The sequence below is a fragment of the Chanodichthys erythropterus genome, chromosome 13 (assembly GCF_024489055.1).
Source record: "Chanodichthys erythropterus isolate Z2021 chromosome 13, ASM2448905v1, whole genome shotgun sequence".
NCBI lineage: Eukaryota > Metazoa > Chordata > Actinopteri > Cypriniformes > Xenocyprididae > Chanodichthys > Chanodichthys erythropterus.
Genome location: NC_090233.1, coordinates 53428687 through 53450672, shown reverse-complemented (window position 1 = coordinate 53450672; position 21986 = coordinate 53428687). Strand labels below are relative to the sequence as shown.

Below are 21986 nucleotides of genomic sequence, written 5' to 3'. Positions count from 1 at the left end.
TTTCATGTCAATTTATTTATTTACCCATTACAATATTTTGTAGGTAAATGTTGACAGGTCACATGCCAAAGGTGCAAACAGAATATCATAAAAAAAATCTGTAACTTTCAGGAACTCAGTTTCAAGCCTGTCAATTATAAACCAGTGGGCGTGTACAAGCAGGACTGAATGAACTATTCCTGGTCCTTCTCCTCTCCGTGAGTGATGATATGGACCAGATTCCGGTAGTCCAGGTTTCCCGCAGCATCTGGAGGGAAAGCCGAGAACATCTGCTCCATCTGAAAATGACACGACAGTGCTGTCACTGTATCCATGGCAACTGTCAGTCATCAGCATCAACCTGCAATGTACATGTGAGAAACGCCTCACCTCCTCTGCAGTGAATCTGTCCGCCTGTGTGGTCAACATCTCAGTGACACTGAAGAGAAACGGTTCAGTGAAATCAATCATATTTCAGGTCAAAATAAACTCAAAATTGACTGTTTACTTTCTTAATAAATTTTAAAAATAACTTACTATTCCTTCTTCAGGATTCCCTTCCCTTCAGGATCAAACACTTTGAAGGCATTGAGGATGGTTTCCTCTGGATCAGCACCTGTAATGAAACAAATCCCCATCAAACCCTCTGATTGACGGATCATGAGTTAACTTTTCAACATGTCACATGTTCAAAGCCATGCTGAAGAAACCTGCCTTTGAGTTTCTCTCCAAACATAGTGAGGAACACGGTGAAGTTGATCGGCCCCGACGCCTCCTTCAGCATCTCATCAATCTCTTCCTGCTTCACATTAAGCCGTCCTGTTAAACGACGGAAGAGAAGCATGATGGGAAATGGGATTCAACACATCTGTTAGTTCTGTATCACTTGTTGCCATCAAATCTAACCAGACGTACCATTTTTCAAAGTTTCTGTTATATATTTGACTATTAAATATAATTATCAGTCAATAATCGGTATCGGCCGATAAAAAGCAATTATTTTCGCTATCAGTTACTGGCTGATTGTTTAAAACAGCTGATGATCAAGGTCGATGCATTAACAGTTTAAAGAGTTATAATATATAATTTCATATTAAAAAAAAATCATATATATATATATATATATATATATATATATATATATATTAAAATATAATACTTTAATAATGTATAGGCTAGAATAAAAATAAATACAACATTTATATATATATAATTTTGTATTTTTAAAGTTTTTAAACTAAAATGTAAATAATACAATTCAATTAATATATATACATGCATAAAATTACATATCAACAGCATTACTTTTCACATTAAAGTTTTAAACATTTCAGATTGAATTAATCTATAAACTATTATTTCTTATAAAGAAGAAAAAGAAGGATATTGCATGTTTGCATGTTTATTTTTTATGATCTCGTTTGTGTTCTGGAGGTGTAAATCCTGTCGTAACGAACCTAGAGCTGCAAATGTGTCTCTCAGGTCATTCTTGTCGATGAATCCGTCTCTGTTCTGGTCCATGATGGTAAATGCCTGAAAAAAGAGAGAAGAATAACAAATTAATCCCAGAGGAAAAGGTTATTATCATTAACTAACACCAAATTAAGAATTTCCTGCGTTTTAGGAAATCTAAACTAATTTGTTCCCTCGAAATTACCAAACCTTTAACTGAAATTAAATAAAATAAAAATGAATTTGAAATATTATCACAAACTATAATAGTATCAATGATACTGAAATAACACGGTTTCAAACTTTTCTGTATGTTTTGCTGAAGTATCAGCTTCATCTAAGATGTAACTCCCGTTGAATGTGGAAAGCAGGTCAGATCATTTGGTCTTGTGGGAATCGGATGAGGATTTGAGACTATTTGAGACATTGTCGAGCTCCCGTCACACAATGCCACGCATGAGCCAGTTATCCTAACAGAATTCAGTGAATCTGGTATGTTAAGGAGTGTCTCTATAAATATATATTTCAGCCCTCAATAGGGATCAGACGGGAATATCAGATTCCACAGGGAGCTTTACAGAAAGACACACTCCCGACGCACGTCCCAGCAGCTGCGCTCTTTAAAGGAGCAGTTCATCCCATAATGAAAATACCCTCCGGTGCTCCCTGGGAAATATTGAAATTAAATGATTGTTCTATATGTTACTTTGATAATGTTTTGTATTTAATATTTTGTATTTTTAGGGGATTCGAAGGTACTAAATAATATTCATGCAGTAGTTATAATCCATTTATTCACTTTTTGAGCAAAATAAAATGAAATTTCCAATGTAAACTCTAATAAATCTTGAATTATTTGTATCACAGACTGACGTTTGGTCTCTTTTTAAAGAACACACTTGGCAGATTATTGCGGGAGTGGAAAAAGTAAAAAAAAACAAAACAAAAAAAAAACAATAAAATAAAAAGTTTATATAAAGTTATTGAAGATTAAGTTTATTGTTATGAAAAATGCACAAATGTACATTTTTATTTAAAATATATATTTTCCAAAGCATGTTTTACTCTACAACTGCTAGAAAATCAAAGCCATAAATCTAAACAAGTTTGATAAGGTTAAGGTTGATATCTCAAAAAATGAGCTTTCAGTAAGATTTGGTTTGGGCGCAGTACCGAACACTTCCACTAGATGAAGTTCATTTCCAATGCGCTCATTTCTGACAGCGAGGAGCACAAGTGTTACTGTTCTTCTCAGGACCATTTAACCTTTTTGAATCATGTCCATGATTTTTTTTGCGCGTTCACATAGCAAGTGCCAAAACATTTACCAAGTTTCGTACCTTCCCAATGAAGCAAAAAATATCTAAAAAAAATTACAAATTGTAACATTTTTCTGTCAAAAATGACCAAAAAGCACCTGTTATTTAAGTTGATTGAAAGCCAAATAAACTTAACTAGCTAAGCTAAAACTGCAAAAACTGAAGCTTGGCTGAACCTGCATGAATGATATTTGAGAGCTGCACTGGACAGGAAGTGAATAACAACTTAAATTTGGGGCTGATTCTCACACAGAGCATCACATGACTCCAAAAGACCTGAAACAACGCAGATGGACTACTATTATGAGCCAAGTTTGTGTTTTTGGAGTCTGAAAGCCACTGTCTTCAAGTCATACAGGTTTGAGTAAATGATTATTAATTTTAGATGAGCTACACTCTTAAAAAAATTTTTGCATCAATGTTCCATGAAGAACCTTTAACATCCATGGAACCACTAAAGCTTCTTTATAGCAGAAAAAGGGTCTTTTTTTGAGATTGATATAGAGACAGACGTGAAGGAAAGCGATCAGACCTCTTTGAACTCCTGGATCTGAGCCTGTTCAAACATGGAGAAGACGTTGGAGTTCGCTCCTTCTGCCGACCTCTTCTTTGCTTTCTTGGGTGCCTGCAGAAATCAAACGTTCAGAAAAATGTTCCCAAAGAACTAGCTTTAAAACTTCAGTAACAAAAACTGCTTTAAAGTCCGATTCATTCAGTTCAAACGTCAATGAATGAATTACAATCAGATTCAACGATTCAGTTCGCAGCATCGCTCAAAATTTGTCAACAAGGGAAAAAAGAGAGTATATTCTGTGTTAAAATGAAGGAATTTTATTTATTGATTTTTCACAGGTGTTTTATAACCGTATTTTGAATTACGCAGTTTTAAGTAAATGTCCGTAAACTGAACCGATAATTTTCTGTTTCGTTCCTATTTTCATACAGCGCATTTTCATATATTAATATATATTTGTTATTATGTGTTGTTATATTGGAGCATGATTAAATGTGACTCTTCCTTGTGATCAAACAGTTGGGAAACGATGATTATTTTATTTCTTACATCATTTTTTCACAAAAAAATGACACGAACACTAATTTGACATTAGAACATTTTGTAAACAGAAAATAATGTCCATTGACCGATTGCTGTTTATCATCTGAAAATGGTCAGATATCAGCCGATTAATCACTCTGACCGATATATCGGTCTATCTCTAATTAAAATCCAGCAGAATCCCAATATCCATCCAGCCCCAGTGATTCCCAAAGCATCTCTAAATCCCCAGTAAATCTGGTTACTCACCATGACCGCTGCGGGACGGACGGACGGAGGCGCACAGAACAATGAGGGGATCCCGAATGCAGCTGGACAATGGGGCGCGGATGGATGGCCTTTTGTAGATTAGCCGTGCTGTTGTCTACTGGCCGATATAAATAACACATGCCCTGTTTAGGAAGTGACAGGTAGATGATGATCCTTCATACTCATACACACACAAGCCTGACGTAGGAACAACAGTGGTTTAGAATGACAGGACTTGTTCTCTGGAGGACAGATGGAAGAAGCGTTCAGCTGTTTGGTGGTGATGCCTGTCCAGATCTCTCCTCACCTCTCTTCCTGTGGAGTTTATTTCAGGGATTTGGTTGGAGAGCCCAGTAAAGTTAAATGGACTTTCAGAGAGTCGTACCTGATCATGTTTTTACAGCGCATCGGGGTCGAGCATCATGCAGAAGTGAACTGAAGATGCCTCTTAAAGTCACCATGAAATCAAAGCTGACAGTTGCAGTGTTCAATCAGAATCTCTTCTCTGATGATGAGGGCGGGGCAACCTGTCACTCACATGAGATCCACCAATAGCAAACCACAACCATCCAGTCAATTCCACACAGACGAAATCAAGCCCCGCCCCACATTTGTTCTTGTTTGCGAAGCGCTTCACTCGGATATACGGCACAACAGAGAAGAAAAGATTGCGACTTCATGCTGTTTCATGCCTACTTTAAACTCCAATTAATTTCATTAATTTGCATTGAACTTCAGTTTAGGGGGCAAAACACAGGACGCAGAAATGTACTCCAAATTTCAACCAAGGAAAGTTTTTTAATAACACATTTAATTTTTCTGTATCAATTAGAGCTGTCACGATTCCTCGATTAAATTTGAGTACTTGATCTGAAAAAATCCTCGATTGCAATTTGCTAGTGTCGAATACGTTTTTCTTTGACTACCTTGTGAATCGATGCCTTCAGAGCATGACTGCCACCTTGTGGATAAACTAATTACTGCAAAAAAAAATTAAATGCACATGTGCGACCTTACAAAAATCCAGCGGAGCACATGCAGTACAGTATGCAATTCGCGTCACACGCACTGTACGCTGACCCTCGTAGTGAAGTTCCAGTCATCACACGTCACGATCACATGTTGACCACATGATGTTGCCATGACACAATGAGACAATATCAAGTTTTGTGTCAATTATGGCAAAAACAGAATAAAAACAGCTGTTTGAAAACAGCTGACGACAAGCAAAAACGAAGGTATCATTACATAAACTTGATGTCTAATGTTAAAGTTAGTTTTTACATTTGTGACCCTGGACCACAAAACCAGTCATGAGTCGCACGGGTATATTTGTAGCAATAGCCAACAATAAAATGATTGATTTTTCTTTTATGCCAAAAATCATTCTTATACTAAGTAAAGATCATGTTCCATGAAGGTATTTTGTAAATTTCCTACAATAAATATATTAAAAATGTATTTAACTTTAAAGGTGATTTTCTCAATATTTTGATTTTTTTGCACCCTTAGATTCCAGATTTTCAAATAGTTGTATCTTGGACAGATAACAAACACACATCAATGGAAATATTATTTATTCAGCTTTCAGATTATGAATAAATCTCAATTTCATGACTGGTTTTGTGGTCCAGGGTCACATTTATACTCAATGAAAGTGGATTTGCTGACATCTTGGAAGTTACACCAAAAGATGCGTTGATCGATGTACCCCAAGTTCACACACCGAATGTCCGACTTTGAGTGGCATTCCAGACGTTATTTTTTAAAAGGAGGTGGGAAAAATCCAAATTCCGATCTGTCTGGACCTAGTTCACCCAAAAAATAATAATTTCTGTCATTAATTACTCATCCTCATGTCGTTCCACACCTATAAGACCTTCATTCATCTTCAGTCAGAACACAAATTAAGATATTTTTGATGAAATCTGATTTTTATTTTTTTTATCCTCCATAGACAGCAATATAATCAACACTTTCAAGGTCCAGAAAGGAACTAAAGACATCGATAAAACAGTCATGTGACTGCAGTGGATCAACCTTAATGTTATGAAGAGACGAAAATATTTTCTGTGCGCAAAAACAAAACAAGAATAACTTTATTCAACAATTTTTCCCTTTTCCCTGTCAGTCTATTACGCAGTTTATGTTGAAGAGCTTCTACATCTGAACACCGACTCATTATCGGCTCCTGCATGCGTCGTGCTGATCACATGATCAACTTTGGCCAATACTGAGCCGGCATTCAGACGTAAACACAGAAGCTTCACTGTGTCACCTGCGCAAGATAATGACACAGAAGAGAAGAGATTGATGAACAAAGTTATTCTTGTTTTGTTTTTGCGCACAGAAAGTATTCTCGTCTCTTCATAACATTAAGGTTGATCCACTGCAGTCACATGACTGTTTTAACGATGACTTTAGTTCCTTTCTGGACCTTGAAAGTGTTGATTATATTGCTGTCTATGGACGAGTCTCTCGGATTTCATCAAAAATATCTTGATTTGTGTTCTGAAGCTCTTACGGGTGTGGAACGACATGAGGGAGAGCAATTAATGACAGAAAATTCATTTTTAGGAGAACTAACCCTCTAAGGTAAGGCGATTGGTATGCCACAATATTTCATGAATTAACTTATGGATCATGGAGATTCAAATTCACACTCATGAATTGAAGGATGATTCTTAAATTGTGAATTTCGGCTGATCCTCTGTGTTATTATGAGACCCACATTATCACTTCTGCTCAGTAAATCAAGTGTGAAAGTCAGTGTCCCAGACAGATTCCCGTCTACACATCACATATATTGACCCGTCTGTAGCACAATGCACGGCTGGACAGTCACGCAAGACATGCATGTTCACATGCCAAACCCATTACCAGTGAGATGAAGGATTCCAGCAGTGACGATGAACGATGCAGAGCGCACATATCCATCTGGAGACAACAAATGTGTGACGTCAAGTCACCTTTATTTATATAGCTCTTTTTACAATGCAGATCGTGTCAAAGCAGCTTCACAGTGAGAGTGTGGTTGTCCAGTTTAAGTAATTATTGATTCATTCCATTGTAAAAATCATTAGTTATTAATTTAGTTCATTTATCTATACAGCAGCTCTGGAAAAAACAGTGATGTCATCGTCAGTGCAGGCAGATCAGTAATATTGTTCAAACATCTTTTATGCAAAATATCTTACTCAGTACAGTAATGAACAAAAAATAACATGCATTTTTTATTATCCCTCTTATTTTATTAAAATAATTCTCATTTTCACAGATTCTGCAAGGGGTTCACATACTTTTTCATGCCACTGTATCTCTTATACAACAGATGAAATCATGGTTATATTTAACAAATGAGAGTGTTTGTTCTGTTAACAGCAGAAGTGTCTCAAAATCTAATTCTAGTCAATTTAATTATACTTCAAGCAAATTTAATTGTATGCTCTTGTGGTTTAGTTTGTGATTTGTGTAATATAAAGCCACAGAATGGATAAAATGTAATCGATACACACAGTCCGGTTTCTAGGTCTTTATTTATATTCCTCCGGCTGTGCTGTGGAAAATCAATATCGTGTTCTGTGAGCTTCAAATCAAATCAACACCATCAATAAAACCAATAGCGACAATCAATACGTCATCTGTGACCCTCAAATATAATCCTCATTAAAATAGCCTGCAAAAGTGGGGGATTTTAGCAGTTCAGGTCTGCGTTTGAATTTTGCTTCGGGATCATAAAACGGATGACTATACATTTGAGAAGTGAAATCTCGTTTGAGCTTCCGCGAGAACCAATGAGGTTTGTTTGATGCTCTTGCGCAGTTTCAGTGCAGCTTCAAAGAGCTTTAAACGATACCAGACGAGGAATAAGAGTCTGATCTAGAGAAACCATCTGACATTTTAGAAAAAAATACAACTGTAAATGCTTTATAAACACAAATGATCGCCTTGCATGTGCTCCTGCTTTCCATATTCTTCAAAAAGCTTCCGCTGTATGTCCTGCGCCTTCCCTATTCTACTTACAGAACGAACGCGGCGCCAGTTCCGTTTTTTTCACACCAAAAACCGCCCAATTGCTCCTCAAAACTAGCCCAATCGCATTTCAAGGGGGGGTCCCATGGTAAAAATCATGTTCCGGGGGTAAAATCGTGTAATTTTGGCGGGGATCCCATGGTAAAATTCGCATTCCACGGGCTAAATACTAGGGCTTGGTAAAAAATATTGATTTCTCGATTTTAATTGATTCTCATTTTTACGAACCGATATCGATTCTTAAATCCCAAGAATCAATTAGTCTCGTCTGTTTTCAGTTGATGAATGAGCAGAATATGTAGCTCCTCCCATCCAATAAATCGCAATAATCTTTGTGCTTTTGATATGAAGCAAAGTCTCAGATTTCAAATGACGTCCATCTTATTATGAGATTCAGAAAATAAACACCGTTTTGGCGCTGTTTAATGTGGCGTGACGGATCGCTTTAGCGCCTCAGTTAAAGAGAAGCATGTGATCATCCTCTCCTCCGCTTTAATACCAGTTACAGCGAAATAAACATGAGCATCTGAAGGTATGTTAAAATATACAGTACAACTTACTGAAATCCGTATCATGTCTCGTGTAATCGCTCAATCAGTGCTTCAACCTCGGAAAGACTCAATAAAACAGCTTCAATGTCACGTGACGTCACATTTACCTCAGAAAAACATATTCAGTGACCATAAACTCATTAGTCAGCTAGAAAAGTGACTCTAGAAAGATAAATATAGCTATGCACCGTTACATATTCATTACAATTTTTAATGTTCTTCAACATTTAATGCATGTTTGAATAAATCAGTTATGAGAGCCGCGATTTAAATGTTTATATAAAAAAAACCCCGAATTGGAGTAGAAATATGATTATGTAATTCTAAACTTTATTTATAATAAAAACTTGAAGTTGAGTGTAATTTAAGTGTTTGTATATAAATAAGTTAATTTAACCTTCAATATTATTATAGTAGTACCAGCTGACTCTCATATGTAGTTTACAGCATTACTTGAGAGATTTCTTTCCTCTAGAATCATTTGGGGCCGATTTAACCCGCGGACATGAAAAACAACAGTGTAAAAGTAGTCCAATTCCGCGTGAAAACCGCAGACTTGGCAACACTGAGGGCAGCTTCTATCTCTATGAATGGGGAAATATCAAATTTCAAAACTGTTTGCCAAGCTTTCGATTAAATTTCATGTTTGAAATCACAAAGGAAATCTGACAACAACTGTCTCATATATTTTGTTTCTAAATGCTCGAATCCTGACAAAAACGTCATTTTTCACACTCGATCAAGCGAACGCGCACAGCTGACAGGAAGCGGAGCTTCTAACTGCCGCTGCAGTGACGCGACGATTTTACTAGTCGGCGATTGGCTCTTTTTATTTGGATGGCGGGACTTTTCCCGCCATTTTGCGCGTTGCACTTTCTCCAGATTCATAATAATACGAGCGCAACGTCTTTATAAAATGTTTGTTTTTACCGCGATCTCTTTATGATTTTTTGAAGCGTAAAGTGGTAGTTGTGTGGACTGTCTCGAATGAATGAAAGTCTTACGGGTTTGGATCTGAGGGTGAGTATAGCCTAATTAATGACTTCATTTGTGTGAACTAATATTAACCATTGAAGATTATGTTAGGAATGGAATACTGCACACTATGCAATAATAATAATAATAAATTCATCAAATATTCTGTAGAAATATGCTAGAATGCTGCTAATGATTTTAACAAAATCCTCACACATTGAAAGTCATTAAGTGTACTTATATGGCAGAAATAGCAAGATAAGTATGCTAGCAGGCTGTTATGAATTCAGCTATAGACAGGGTTGCCAGGTTTTCACAACAAACCCGCCAAAATACTCCTCAAAACTAGCACAATCGCATTTCGGGGGTAAAATTAGCTTTTTTGGCGGGGCTCCCCTGGTAAAATTCGCATTCCAGGGACTTAATATGGCGTTATTTTGGGTCGATTCAACCCGCCGACATGAAAAACAACCCGCGGCGACAGTGTAAAAGTAGCCCAATTCCGCTTGAAAACTGCAGACTTGGCAACACTGGCTATAGATTCAGAGTGAATCAATAAATTAATAAAATCATGTGTAATGTGAAATGTTTGTCTGAACTATTTGAAACAATATTTTGCTAATATCTGTAACACATGATGTACATGAAATTCTATATGTGCTTAAATGAATGGAAAAAGTATTTGTATTTTTATACACACTGAGAAAAATGAAACTCAATAAGCACATCTGCTGATGCATGAAGCTAAGTGCATCTCTGCTCCAGATTGATTGATAGATTGATTGATTGATCCGGTCTCCACCCCCGCCAGCTGCTGCCTATAGATCTATTGATGAATTGATTGAGTTCTTTGTTTGCAGGTATTGATTGGTTGGATGGATGTGGCCATTGGTCATTGGTGTTGGCTGTTTGTCCCTCCCCTCGTCTCCTCTGTGATCTGAGGTTAGTTTGGTGAAGAGCGTCTCTGTTCACACATCATGGAGATACAGTAAGATCAAGATATGGTATGTGCTGTTTGAGTTTTTATTCTGGTTAAATGTTTGTGTCTGTCACTTTGATTGTAGGGCAAACAGTGTTTGTATATGTCAGAGGCTCACACTTTTCCAGCTTTTTACCCTGTATTTTAACCAGCTTTGTGCAGTTTCTGTCACATTGTTTAAAGTACAAATATTTATATGTGAGTCAAAGGTCAGTTCAGTGGAGTCAGACTTTTTCTTTGTATATATATTTGCAATATCCATGACTACATATATTTGACTGAAATAACAAACAAGAATTTTAGTTTGTGTTTCTCAGCAGTCTCAGGTAATGTCTTTTTCCACACTAAAGCTGTGTGATGAATCAGAGATTGTTTGGTGCTTTTGTGGCTTTGTTCAGTGTCTCATGAGTTTTGAGCTCCTTCATCCGTCTGCTGTCTTTATTTACAGGACTTCTGTGTGTTTACTGCAGCATCACCACGGTAAGACTTTGGTCAATGTCATATCAGAGGCATATTTACATATTTTAATGTAAATATACACAGTATTACTAAATATAAATTTAAATAAATATACTAAATATTACTGAATAAAAATATATTAAATATATTACTAAATGTAAATATATACTAAATATAAATAAATCTACTAAATATGACTAAATATAAATATACTAAATTTAAATTAAATATACCAAATATATAACTAAATATAAATGTAAATATACTAAATATTAGCCTACTAAATAGAAATATACTAAATATATTACCAAATATAAATGTAAATATACCAAATATATTACTAAATATAAATGTAAATATAATTATACTAAATATAAATGTAAATATACTAAATGTATTACTAAATATAAATGTAAATATCCTAAATGTATTACTAAATATCCTAAATATATTACTAAATATAAATGTAAATATACTAAATGTATTACTAAATATAAATGTAAATATCCTAAATGTATTACTAAATATCCTAAATATATTACTAAATATAAATGTAAATATACTAAATGTATTACTAAATATAAATGTAAATATCCTAAATGTATTACTAAATATCCTAAATATATTACTAAATGTAAATATATACTAAATATAAATAAATCTACTAAATATGACTAAATATAAATATACTAAATTTAAATTAAATATACCAAATATATAACTAAATATAAATGTAAATATACTAAATATTAGCCTACTAAATAGAAATATACTAAATATATTACCAAATATAAATGTAAATATACCAAATATATTACTAAATATAAATGTAAATATAATTATACTAAATATAAATGTAAATATACTAAATGTATTACTAAATATAAATGTAAATATCCTAAATGTATTACTAAATATCCTAAATATATTACTAAATATAAATGTAAATATACTAAATGTATTACTAAATATAAATGTAAATATCCTAAATGTATTACTAAATATCCTAAATATATTACTAAATATAAATGTAAATATACTAAATGTATTACTAAATATAAATGTAAATATCCTAAATGTATTACTAAATATCCTAAATATATTACTAAATATAAATGTAAATATACTAAATGTATTACTAAATATAAATGTAAATATCCTAAATGTATTACTAAATATCCTAAATATATTACTAAATATAAATGTAAATATACTAAATGTATTACTAAATATAAATGTAAATATCCTAAATGTATTACTAAATATCCTAAATATATTACTACATATAATTTTACTAAATATAAATGTAAATATTAAATATATTAATAAATAAATTAAATGTATCAAATATATTATTGAATATAAATGTAAATATAGCAAATATCACTAAATATAAATGTAAATATAGCAAATATATCAATAAATATAAATATAAATATATTACTAAATAAATTAAATGTATCAAATATATTACTAAATATAATTGTACTAAATATAAATGTAAATATATTAAATATATCACTAAATATAAATGTAAATATACTAAATATATTACTAAATATAAATGTAAATATACCAAATATATTACTAAATAAATTAAATGTATCATATATTACTAAATATAAATATATTTACTAGTAACTGACTGAAGCCGATAACGAAACGTCATTTTCAGCTCTGATGGGCAGAAGATGATGATGTTCACCAGCAGAGATCGTGACATTCAGCGTCTGGAGGAGGAAGTGCAAAGACTTCAGCGGCTGCTGCAGGAAGTCCAGGAGAGAACGGCCAATCACATCGCACTGCTGCAGCAGCAGCTGGCCAATAAATCACAGGATATAGAGGTAGAAACAGTTCTTCATGATGATGAGTGATTTATTGAAGGAACAGTTCACTCATGCGCTGTTCTTGTTTATGCACACATCTAGAGACTTCAGGACAAGTTACAATCACAGCAGGACTATGAGAAGATCAAAACAGAGCTCAGGTACTGCACAAACATTCATCTATATATATAATCATCAATAATATGTTATTTAAAGTGTCTTTATTGTGATTTTCAGGACCCTACGAGCGCTGTCACAGACGGCAGATGATCCTCATGTTGTGTTGGTAAGAAACTATTTTCACTTACATTTTAGCTTATCTGTAGCAAATGCCATAGATATAAAATATACAAGTTACATGCTATTTGTCATTTATCAAAGTGTTCATATAATGCATCAATAAATTTAATTGTGAGGAATTCAAAACAACCTAATTTAAGAATCACATACTTCACTTTCTGTCATATACTGTATTTATGTGTCAGAATTAGTTAGTATGTGATTCTGAATTCTGATCGAGTGAACGTGAGCCGTCTGGGGCAGCGCCATCTACTGGTAAAAAATAATAGTCAGCAGTTGAAATTGTTATGTAAATGATGTATTTCTGTTGTCTTTTAGGTGTCCTCCCCTCCATCAGATGTCAGCAGTGTCTCTGTTGAGAATGGTGACTGTTTCATCCTCTTTTATTACATTCTGCTCAAAGTCTCCTATTAGTTTTTATTCTTCTGTGAACTCACTTCATTCTTCATGTTCAGCCACATCTTTTAGTTTCAGTTTTAGCTGTTTCTCATTGGTTAATCCAGGGATTCCCAAACCATTTTGTCAGCCGAACACCTATTAAGTGTTTGGATGCTGTGCTCGTCAGACAGGAAGTGCTTTATTTAACAATATTTACTTGAGATTTACCTGGAGTTAATATTTCAATTAAATAAAACATTCACATTTTCATGGTTCTCTGATGTCAATAAATGGTCATTGATGGTCACATGACATGCAGGTCAACAAATAAAAATTAATATTTCACTTTTTTTTTTTTTTTTGATTAGATTTTTATACTTTGTCTAATTTTAATTTATTTAAAAATAATTAATCTTTTAAGTGTTTTAATTTTTTGTATTTAATCATGCAGGTCAACAAACAAAATATATATATTTTTTTAAAGTTATTTTATTTATATTTTTTTCTAATTGTTATTTATTTAAAATAAAAGCTTACAGCTTTTTAGTAAGTTTTGTATTTTGTTTGTCTGTTTTTATTTGATTATTAAATATTTCAGTTTTTTTGTAAGTTTTATTTTGATTATTTTAAAATCTTTTCTGATTTTAGTTTATTTAAAATAAAATAATTTCAGCTTTTTAGTAAATGTTGTATTTTGTTTTTTTTTAATTATTTATTTTAATTTCAGTTTTTTGTAAGTTTTATTTTGAATTAGATTTTTTTAATTTTCTAATGTAATTTATTTCAAATTAAATTTATTTCAAATTTTTTGCAAGTTTTACTTAGATTTTGTTTTTATTTTATTTTTTATTAAATTTTTTAAAATATTTCAGCTTTTTTTTTTGTAAGTGTTTTATTTTGATTTGTTTCTATGTAAAAAAATTATCCTATTTAATTATTAATAAATTTTTACAAAATAATTAGCTTTTCATCAACTCACAAACCCCCTTTTGGGAAACTCTGGTGTAATGTGCCTTATTTTAACTGAATATACAGTCCCATCTGGCCTAAAAACTAATGTAAAATCTAATTCACATAGAAAGAGAAAACAGGATTTTTTTTTAGCAAAGCTGTGACAGTATATTCTGTTATGTCTGATCTGTTAATACCTTGTGAATCTTTGCTCATTGTCAGATCATGTGATCCAGAGGGAGCTTCATCACTTGCTTGGAAAAGACGAGCCGCTGAGCGAATCCTGCCCTGATATCTCTGGACTTCCTGTGGAAAACAGGAGATCATCATCATCATCATCATCATCATCATCAGTGAGCCTCCATACGTTTATTAAAGCAGAGAATGACTCTGACGGGGACGTCAGTTGTGCCGTGGAGTCGGACGGGTTCATGGACGAGGATGAACGTGAGTTTGACACGGCTAGAATAGCTCAGCAGGTCAAAGAGGCTCTTCAGCAGCAGAACATCGGCCAGCGTGTGTTTGGTCACTATGTGCTGGGACTTTCTCAAGGAACCGTGAGTGACATACTGGCCCGACCCAAACCCTGGAGGAAACTGACCAGCAGAGGACGAGAACCCTTCCTGAGGATGAAGCACTTCCTGTCCGACGAGCACAGCATCCAAACACTCCGCATCATCCAGGAGAGACTGAGAGGTGAGATGATTGACCGATGGATGGAGGAGTGAAGCTGTTTCATATCATGACAACGGCTCTCTCTGGATCAGAACAGATCTCAGTGTTCGCTGTGATTGGACCTGTCAAAGGGTTAAGGGTTAATCGCTGTCATTTAGGTGTTTAAATCTTTAGGTGATTGCGATCTTTTAATCGTGCAGCTCTGTCTTGTATCATTTCTAAAGTGGTTTCATCAGAGTGCATCATGAACTACATGAGGCTGATGTGTGTGTCTCTGTCTCGTCACTGAAGGCATCGTCCCGTGGGTTCGTCCTCCAGAGATGAGCTCAGATGAGGTGATCCGGAACATCCTGGATCAGAGCCGACTGGAGCGTGAGTTCAGACTACTTTAAAACTATTATAATTCTTTGTATTCATTTTTATGGCTTATCGTACATCAACTTAAATATTGGATTTATATATTTTTTTATATATAAATAATATATTTAAAGATGTTTAATGGATTTGTTTTTTATATATATATATATATATATATATATATATATATATATATAATATATTTTTAAATGTTTTTAATGCATGATGTAATATTAGTACTGATCTGTCTCGTGTGTAGAATAGACAAACAGTAATTTATGTAAATATTTGTCTAATTTGAGCAAATTCAGAGAATTTTAAATTTGAGGTTGTGTTAATGCCAACAAAATCTTAAGATTAACAGAGACAAATCAGTTTTAGTTATTTTAGTACATCAACTTAAACTTAGTGAAAATGAGAAATGTTGCCTTGGCAACTAGCTGAAATAAAATAAGTTTTTTTTAATATTTTATTTTGAGTTTCAGTTTTTATTTTATTTTAAGCTTTTTAGTTGACTATAATAACCCTGATTACAAATGTTATCTGGGCAAGTATGAAATAAATAAGTATAAGTATAAAAACGGAAATAAAAATGAATTAAATGTGTAATAATATGTAAATGTGTAATATGTAAAAATATTTTTAAAAATGTGCTAGCTGCCAAGGCAACACAATTTTCGTTTAGTTTAACGTTCTAAAATAACTAAAAATTAATAAACTGTCTCTTATTATTATTTCATTTAAAGTTTAGTTACCTAAATGTAAAAATAATAAAATTAATACAAATTAATATAAATTTATACCTAAATTGGAATTGTTGCCTTGGCTACTAACTAAAATTAATAGCCTACGTTTAATAGTACTAAAATTACTTAAAGCTAAAATGGAAATAAAAACAAATAAACTCTAATTCTAAATTTGAGGTTGTGTTAATGCCAACAAAATCGTAAGATTAGCTGAGATTCATTAACTCTAAAAGTTTGCTAAGAAGTATTTCCTACTAAAGCAAGGCGGTATTTGACAAATAAAATTTAACAAATAAAATATTTAACTTTTTTTTTTTTTGATTATTTGACTTTTTTTTTTTTGTATATATTTTGTCTAATTTTAGTGTTTTATTTTTATTTTTTATTTAATTAAGCAGGTCAACAAAAATATATTAGATCTTTTTGTAAGTTATTTTTAAATATTTTTTTCTAATTGTTATTTATTTTAAATAAAATTCAGCTTTTTAGTAAGTTTTGTATTTTGTTTTTTTATTTAATTATTCAAATTAAATATTTCAGATTTTTTTGATTTGGATTTTTTTCTAATGTTAGTTTATTTAATAATTTCAGCTTTAGTAAATGTTGTATTTTGTTTTATTTTTTAAGTTATTTTAATTTAGTTCAAATTAAATTTCAGGTTTTTTTTTTGTACGTTTTTTATATTGAATTTTGGATTTTTAAATTTTCTAACGTAATTTCTTTTAAAAAAAATATTTTCCCCGCCATTGATGGAAATATCTGGCAATCCATGTTTTCACTGTTATATGGTAGGGGGGTGATATTACTTTTAAAAAGAATGCATGAAGCTAAAATTAAAATGTTTTGTTTTTTTAAAGCAGAGGATCTGTTCTTTCTTTTGATTATATTACATGTTCAGATACTCATACAAAATATTCTCTGGGCCATGAAAGTTTTATGAAAATAATCATTTAAAAACAAAAAACGCTGGCAGGGACATAGTTAAAGTGTAACTTCACAGATTTTCAACCCATTTTGTGATGGTGTACTTCCACTAAACTCACTCCCGATAAACGTTTACTCCTTGAATTCTTGCATCTGGGAACAATACAAGTCAACACCATTATGACTAAAAGTTTGCTAAGAGGTATTTCCTACTAAAGCAAGGCAGTATTTGACTGTTTAAGTGTATCCATAGCAGACTGGTGGGAGTGGCCTTGAGCGCAAATTTTTAACCCTTTCTGAATCTTTATGGTGTTTCAGTGATGGATGTCGACAACAGGTCTCTGCACAGAGGAGACGCATCAGAGGATGTTATCAGAAATATCCTGCATCAGGTCGAACACGAGATGCAGCTCCACTCGTATGTGACGAACGAGACGCCACGCGACACTGTGAAGCCGAAAGAGGTGGATTATGGGTCACTGAATCCCAATGTTCAGTCACCAACTGATTTTGTCCAAAGCATCATCCGAAAGGTCAAATGTGAAATGGATGAAGACACTCACCCCTCAGCTTCTCCAGCTTCTCTGTCTTCCGTCAACTGCTCGCTCCGGACGCTTCCTGTGGATTCGGGACCGAGGACGCAGGCGGATTTCCAGCTGGTGTGTGTTGAAAGCTGTGAGGTTGAGAGTCTGAGCGGCCTGGATCTTCAGTCGCTGGAGCTGGACACCGGCAGCATCACACAGAGAGTGAAAGAAGCTCTCACGCTCAACAACATCGGTGAGACGGAGGGTTTGTGTGCTCCTCATATAAAGCAGATGATAAAGAGATATGTTTTGATAACGTTCTCATTAGGTTGTGAAAATGTTTTTTCTGAATGTTCTCTGAAAATGTCCAGTTTTTAAAAACGTTTCTTGGTTGTGAGAACGTTAAGATAACATTCCATTTTTCAAACATTATGGAATTGTTACTTTTGAATGTTCTCTGGACGATCTGAAACAAGTAGTAACATTTAAACAGTGTTGATCAATGTCCAACTAAAATGTTTCATACATTTTTCTTGGTTATACAAATATACCATTTTATCATTCTTCAAGCATTATGGGAACATTACTTTCTCTGAATATTCTGAAACAAGTAGCAACATTTAAAAAAAACAGAATGTTTTCTGTTAGCTGGGAAACCCGATCATATCTACAGACCAGAAGCAGTGATATTACTGTTTACTAAAACTAAATTAAAATCTTTAAAAACGATTTAAAATCATGTTCGGTAATTGGAAAAAAAAAAAAAGAAGCTCATATAAAATAATTATAAATGTTAGTTGAAAAACTGAGCGCAGCACATGACATGCAGGGAAAAAAGTAAATTGTGCGCACGATTACAATTTCAATTACTATTTCGTTCCCTAAATTTGCTAAATTATGCACAATTTACTATTTCATTCTCTTGATTTATAAATCGTGTGCACTATTTACTATTTAGTTCCCTCGATATACTAATTCGTGCACACTATTTACTATTTCGTTCTCTCGATTTGCTAAATTGTGCGCATGATTTACTATTTAATTCCCTCGATTTGCTAAATTCTAAACATGATTTACTATTTCATTCCCTCGACTTGCTAAATTGTGCACATGATTTACTATTTCATTCTCTTGATTTATAAATCGTGTGCACTATTTACCATTTCGTTCCCTCGATTTACTAATTCGTGCGCACTATTTACCATTTCGCTCCCTCGATTTGCTAAATTGTGCGCACTTTACTATTTCGTTCTCTCGATTTTACTAATTTGTGCACACTTAACTATTGCGTTCTCTCGATTTGCTAAATTGTGCGCATGATTTACTATTTCATTCTCTCAATTTACTATTTTGTGCGCACTATTTACCATTTCGTTCCATCCATTTACTAATTCGTGCGCACTATTTACTATTTACTTCTCTCAATTTACTATTTTGTGTGCACTATTTACCATTTCGCTCCCTCGATTTGTTATATTGTGCGCACTATTTACTATTTCGTTCCCTCGATATACTAATTTGTGCACACTATTTACCATTTCGCTCCCTCCATTTGCTAAATTGTGCGCACTATTTACTATTTCGTTCTCTCAATTCACTATTTTGTGTGCACTATTTCCCATTTCGTTCCCTCGATTTACTAAATCTTGTGCACAAAATTTGTGTAAGATTATAAAATGCTTTCCCTAAATGGATAAAATTATTTTTCTGAAGAAAAAATTCATCATCAATCGACAGCAAATGTAGCAAAAATTGTACATTTACAACTGATTAATTTACCTATATTTTTAGTGCCTCACCTGATGATGATGATGATGATGATGATGATGATGATGATGTTGTTGGTTCGGCAGGTCAGCGTGTGTTTGGCGAAGAGGTTCTGGGTTTAACTCAAAGCTCGGTGTCTGAACTGCTGTCTCACCCCAAACCCTGGACTAAACTCAGCCTGAAAGGAAAGGAGAACTTCATTCGGATGCATCGGTGGCTCCAAGACCCTCTCAATGTCCAGAGACTGACCAAGATTGACCAGAGAGGTAAATAAATGTTTGATGGAAGGATTATCATTGAATGCGTGCATGTGAACGTTCTTCATCTGAATGGATCTCATTCATGAGTGTTCAATGTCTGCAGCTCGTCTCAAGCGCGATTCACAGAGGACGTTCGATGGACACGGGTTTTGTCTTGGCGATCATACAGGAGCGTTCGAGGCGGTCAAGAGGCCACGTGTGGTGCTCAGCGCTCAGGAGAAGGACGCGCTGCGAGCGGCGTATCAGCTGGAGCCGTACCCGTCTCAGTACACCATAGAGAGACTGGCGTCACAGCTGGGTCTTCAAACTAGTACCGTCAGTAACTGGTTCTACAACTACAGGTTGGTAACAGCTAGATCAACGGAAATAAAACAGATCATTTTTTTTGATCAGAGGTTTGAGGCTCGAGGAAAAGCTATACATGATACAAGGGGCTACATGTAGAATTCAGTTATTAGCGACACCAGTGGCCATTAAGTGAACTGCAGCCAGGAATTTATTGCGAGTCCTTCAAAGGCTTTCATAAACAACAAAAAAAGTCAGGAAAGGTCTCGTTTTTTTAAAGTTTCTTTACAATCTGTTCACACATTGGCAATAAAAAGTGATAAATACATGAAAATTCTTACATATAGCCCTTTTAAATCTGCATAAGGACAAAATGTAATGCTTTTTCTCTGTTAACAGGTCTAGAATCAGACGAGATGGTTTAACTGAACCACTTCAAACCAGAACAGTTCAAAGTCCAGCCTGTACAAGTCCGGTTTCGAGCAGTTTAGTCCCGATCAAACAGGAACCCAGTGATCCTGAGATGGAGGACGACACACAGCGACACACTCGAGTTTCTGTCGCCGTACAGGCCGTCACGAGCGTCAAGACGGAGAAAGTCGAAGATCCGCCGTCTTTCTGAGCTGCCAGAAGAACATGATGAAGAAAAATCTCAGGAACAAAACTAGATCTTCACCCACTCACATTATCCTTTGATTTCTAAATATCAGTTACAGTATATTTATCTTTTTGATTTCGTTTATAAATTTAATTAGGAGAAAAAGTGAACCCTGATTGGCCAAATGTCTATTTCTTTTTAGTATGTCTGAATAATAACTGATTGATTGATAACTACTCAGTTTGGTTTGGAGACTAAATGCTAAAGGATGAAATGTGAAAGTTTGCTTCTAAATAAAAGTCCCTTTTGGTGACTAAAGTTGAAGTCTGAATCTGTATTTGTCTTGTTCCAATTGTGATGTTGATCAAAGCCCTTTTAAATAAATGTAAATACAAATGTTTCAAATAATAAATGTATTTTTATTAAAATAATCTCCAATAATGATTGCATTGATGTTGCAAATACATTTACACTTACTTGAAAATAGCACATATATATAGTTAGATAGTAAGATACTGTAGTTAAATAGTATTATTTTTAATAACTGCAATTAATATGAATAAATCTTTATTAATAATTATTTATAATTTATTTAAATGTACATTTATTTTAATTTAAACACATCCTCCGCTAACAGAACAATCAATAAAACACTATTTGTATTAGTAAATATAAATATACTTAAATTATTTAAATTCATACATATGTATTATTTATTAGTAGTCGCTATTAATATTAACAATTCTTTATTAATAAATACTTTTAATTTACATGTAATTTATTTAATTGTATCCCTAGTATTATTTTTTTATATATAATTTTGCCTTATCTTAAAACAAACGTTCATTTTTTTTTATTGCAAGTTTGAACAAGAACAACTTAATCATATCAATATAACAATGGATGACATCAAACATAAATAATAAGGAAGACAAATGCATAAAGTAGTGAAAAGGAAAGCAATCTAAATAAATAAAAATACAGAGGCAATAAAACAATTTACGCAACATTCATCAGATCATTATACAGATTTATAAATTTAATTTTTTTAATTGTTAATTATTTTAGTGTTATAAATAAATGGTTAAGGTTAATTTGGGCACTGTTGAAGAAAATTTACATTTATGAATGTAATATTTTGCCAGCAAAATAACTAAATTTCCTACTTATTCTATATTTTGTTTACAATGTGAAAAATAACACATAGTTAAATCAATGACCAAATTAGATTTCAAAGCCAAAAAATGTCTTTAACAAGGGGGCATTTGAAGAAAAGATGATCACATGACGCGCTCCAGCGTGATTGCGTCACGACGTCTTGACGTCACACGGCCGTAGCAGCG

At 33.4% G+C, this 21986-nt stretch overlaps 1 protein-coding gene across 1 annotated transcript; it reads right to left on the bottom strand.

The window, feature by feature from the left end:
- On the bottom strand, positions 1–4141 carry myl2a (myosin, light chain 2a, regulatory, cardiac, slow). The gene is made up of 7 exons (XM_067405932.1): positions 4057–4141; positions 3283–3375; positions 1437–1512; positions 694–798; positions 517–595; positions 370–418; positions 1–278 (listed from the first exon to the last, which is right to left on the bottom strand). Exons 1-7 carry the CDS (start codon positions 4057–4059, stop codon positions 174–176), a joined length of 510 nt encoding a protein of 169 aa, XP_067262033.1. The 5' UTR covers positions 4060–4141; the 3' UTR covers positions 1–173.
- Between the last annotated feature and the right edge of the window lie 17845 nt (positions 4142–21986).

Coding starts and splice junctions, on each gene's coding strand:
- myl2a (XM_067405932.1), bottom strand. Junction 596..693: donor GTTTGGAGAGAAACTCAAAG/GCAGGTTTCTTC, acceptor GTTTCATTACAG/GTGCTGATCCAGAGGAAACC. Junction 279..369: donor ACAGATTCACTGCAGAGGAG/GTGAGGCGTTTC, acceptor TGTCATTTTCAG/ATGGAGCAGATGTTCTCGGC.